Here is a 974-nt window from a genome sequence, read left to right on the forward strand (position 1 = left end):
CTCGCCACCGATCCGATGGCCGCCGCCGCAGATATAACAAGACACCCGCCGCTCAGCAGCTTCAAACAAACCCACTTTCGGCTCCACCTCTCCAACTTCTGCTGCACAATGTAAATCTCCACCGGAAAATATACCGTCAACGGCCAAAACCCCAACGCCCCCATCAACCCCACGATATCATTAAAGAACGGCAGCATCATGGACAGCAGCGTCGTGAAAATCACATACAATGTCCTCCACACCGACCTGAACATATTCACTTTGTATTTCCTGTTCTTGGATATCGAAAAGACGACATCTTTGTTGACAAACCTCGATTCCGGCCATCTTTCGCTCGCCGACTTCTCCACAAAAGCGAATAATGGCTGACTGAAGACTTGATAGGCTCCCACCAAGTGGATCACGATGGCTACATTGGCGATGTCCAGCAACCAGTAAGGGTTGTAGAATCCGAAACCGGTGAGGAGGTTTCCGGGCGCGGAGTTGCCGAAGGCCGCGTAGCCCATGCTGCCGCAGAGCATGTAGAAGACCGTGGTGACGGCGATGCTGATAAAGTTGGCTTTTTTCATGACGGTTGCTTCGGAGGGGGGAGGAGATTTGATGGTGTCTTGGATTTCGATTAGGATGTTGGAGTAGGAGTAGGCGAAGGCGATGTCTCCGAAGGCTTGGAAGGTGTGCCAGATTTTTTGGATTTGGGAGACGGAGTTGATGGGGACGCCGGTGAGATCGCCTTTGAAGCGGCGGTTGCGGATGACTTGGAGTATGCCGAGGGCGAGGCCGATGGAGGAGTAGGTGAAGGACATGACCGCGGCGACGATGGAAAGCCACCAGATTTGGTCGAAGTCGGGAATTTGGGAGAAGAGGATTTGGGTGATGCCGAAGATGATCATGTAGGGGTTGCTGGATGTGTGGCAGGGGCTGTCCTCGCCGTTCTTGTGGAAACAGTTTGATCTCTTTATTGCCCTGTTTTCAGG

At 52.9% G+C, this 974-nt stretch overlaps 1 protein-coding gene across 1 annotated transcript; it reads right to left on the minus strand.

Moving 5' to 3' along the window:
* Window positions 1-8: 8 nt before the first annotated feature.
* On the minus strand, window positions 9-963 carry LOC110034713 (amino acid permease 3-like; the record flags this gene model as incomplete). The annotated part of the gene is given in 1 exon segment (XM_020738959.1): window positions 9-963. A coding segment is annotated over 1 exon segment (955 nt), but the record flags the coding sequence as incomplete, so codon positions are not given.
* Between the last annotated feature and the right edge of the window lie 11 nt (window positions 964-974).

The sequence above is a fragment of the Phalaenopsis equestris genome, unplaced genomic scaffold (genome assembly GCF_001263595.1).
Source record: "Phalaenopsis equestris unplaced genomic scaffold, ASM126359v1 Scaffold192593, whole genome shotgun sequence".
Classification (NCBI taxonomy): Eukaryota; Viridiplantae; Streptophyta; class Magnoliopsida; order Asparagales; family Orchidaceae; genus Phalaenopsis; species Phalaenopsis equestris.